We start from the raw sequence: 1,070 nt of genomic DNA on the forward strand, positions 1-1,070 counted from the left end.
CATCACCCGCGTGCTCTACACCTTCGTGCTGGTGAGTGGGGGGCCCGGGGGCTCGGCTGTGACCCCCAGTGACCCCCCAGTGACCCGCCGTGGCCGTGCCACCCTGCAGATGCCCATCAATGCCTCCAACGCCCTGACCCTGGCTCACCAGCTCCGTGTCTACACGGCCGAGGCAGCCAACTTCTCAGACATGGTTGACGTCCTCTACGTGGCCCAGATGATCGAGAAGTTTATTGGCTACGTGGACCAGATCAAGCAGGTAACGAGCACTGTGGGTGTCCCCCGCCTGCCCCAGTGCAGCCTGGTGTTTTTGGGGCAGAAAAGCATGAATTGGGGTGTTTCCTTGGGGGACGGCGGTAGCTCTTTGCAGAGCAGCTTGCTGTCCCCAGCTGACAGACGTGATCGTGGAGATGGCCAGCAACATCATGCTGGTGGACGACCACATCCTGTGGATGTCCCAGAAGGAGGAGAAGGCCTGCACCAGCATCGTGCGCTCCCTGGAGAGGATCGCGGCGCACACGCTGGGCAGCAACTCCCAGCACATGGCAGTGGTGAGGGGGAGCACAGGCTGGATTCGAGGAGGAGGGCTGGGTGGGGTCTCTGGCCATGCCAGGGCTGATGATCCCTCCGTGGTGCCGACAGAACTCTCGCAACATCGCCTTCGAGGCGTACGTGGTGAAACCCGAGAGCTACGTGGGGCTGAGCTGCGTGGCCTTCCAGCGGTGGGATGGGAGCCCGGCCCCCCCAGGACGGCCCCCCCAGGCCGAGCGGGGGGCAGAGCCCACCCCTGACCAGCAGCTCAGGCTGCGCTGCACCACGGGGCGCCCCAACATCTCCCTGAGCAGCTTCCACATCAAGGTACGGCAACAAAAGTTTTGACAAAATTTTTTCTTTTGTCAACTAATTAAACCATATATGCCTGCATTATCCAAATCACTTGTCATCGATACACTTTCAATTAGCCTTCCTCTATATTTCCTAGTATCAAAAACTATAATCAACCGTCATCATCACTCCGTAACCACCCCCAAGCAGACACCTCCCTGAGCAGCTTCCACATCAAGGAATGG

The 1,070-nt window shown here is 59.3% G+C and overlaps 1 protein-coding gene across 1 annotated transcript in view; it reads left to right on the forward strand.

Annotated features, from left to right (window-relative positions):
- The window catches only part of ADGRA2 (adhesion G protein-coupled receptor A2), a gene marked incomplete at its 5' end in the record, with an annotated part of 8,347 nt that overhangs the window by 3,843 nt on the left and 3,434 nt on the right, over positions 1 to 1,070 (forward strand). The window contains 4 exon segments of the mRNA XM_031064491.1: positions 3 to 31; positions 110 to 259; positions 390 to 551; positions 643 to 876. Coding sequence (XP_030920351.1) covers positions 3 to 31; positions 110 to 259; positions 390 to 551; positions 643 to 876 — 575 coding nt within the window.

The sequence above is a fragment of the Geospiza fortis genome, unplaced genomic scaffold (assembly GCF_000277835.1).
Source record: "Geospiza fortis unplaced genomic scaffold, GeoFor_1.0 scaffold371, whole genome shotgun sequence".
NCBI classification, from domain to species: domain Eukaryota; kingdom Metazoa; phylum Chordata; class Aves; order Passeriformes; family Thraupidae; genus Geospiza; species Geospiza fortis.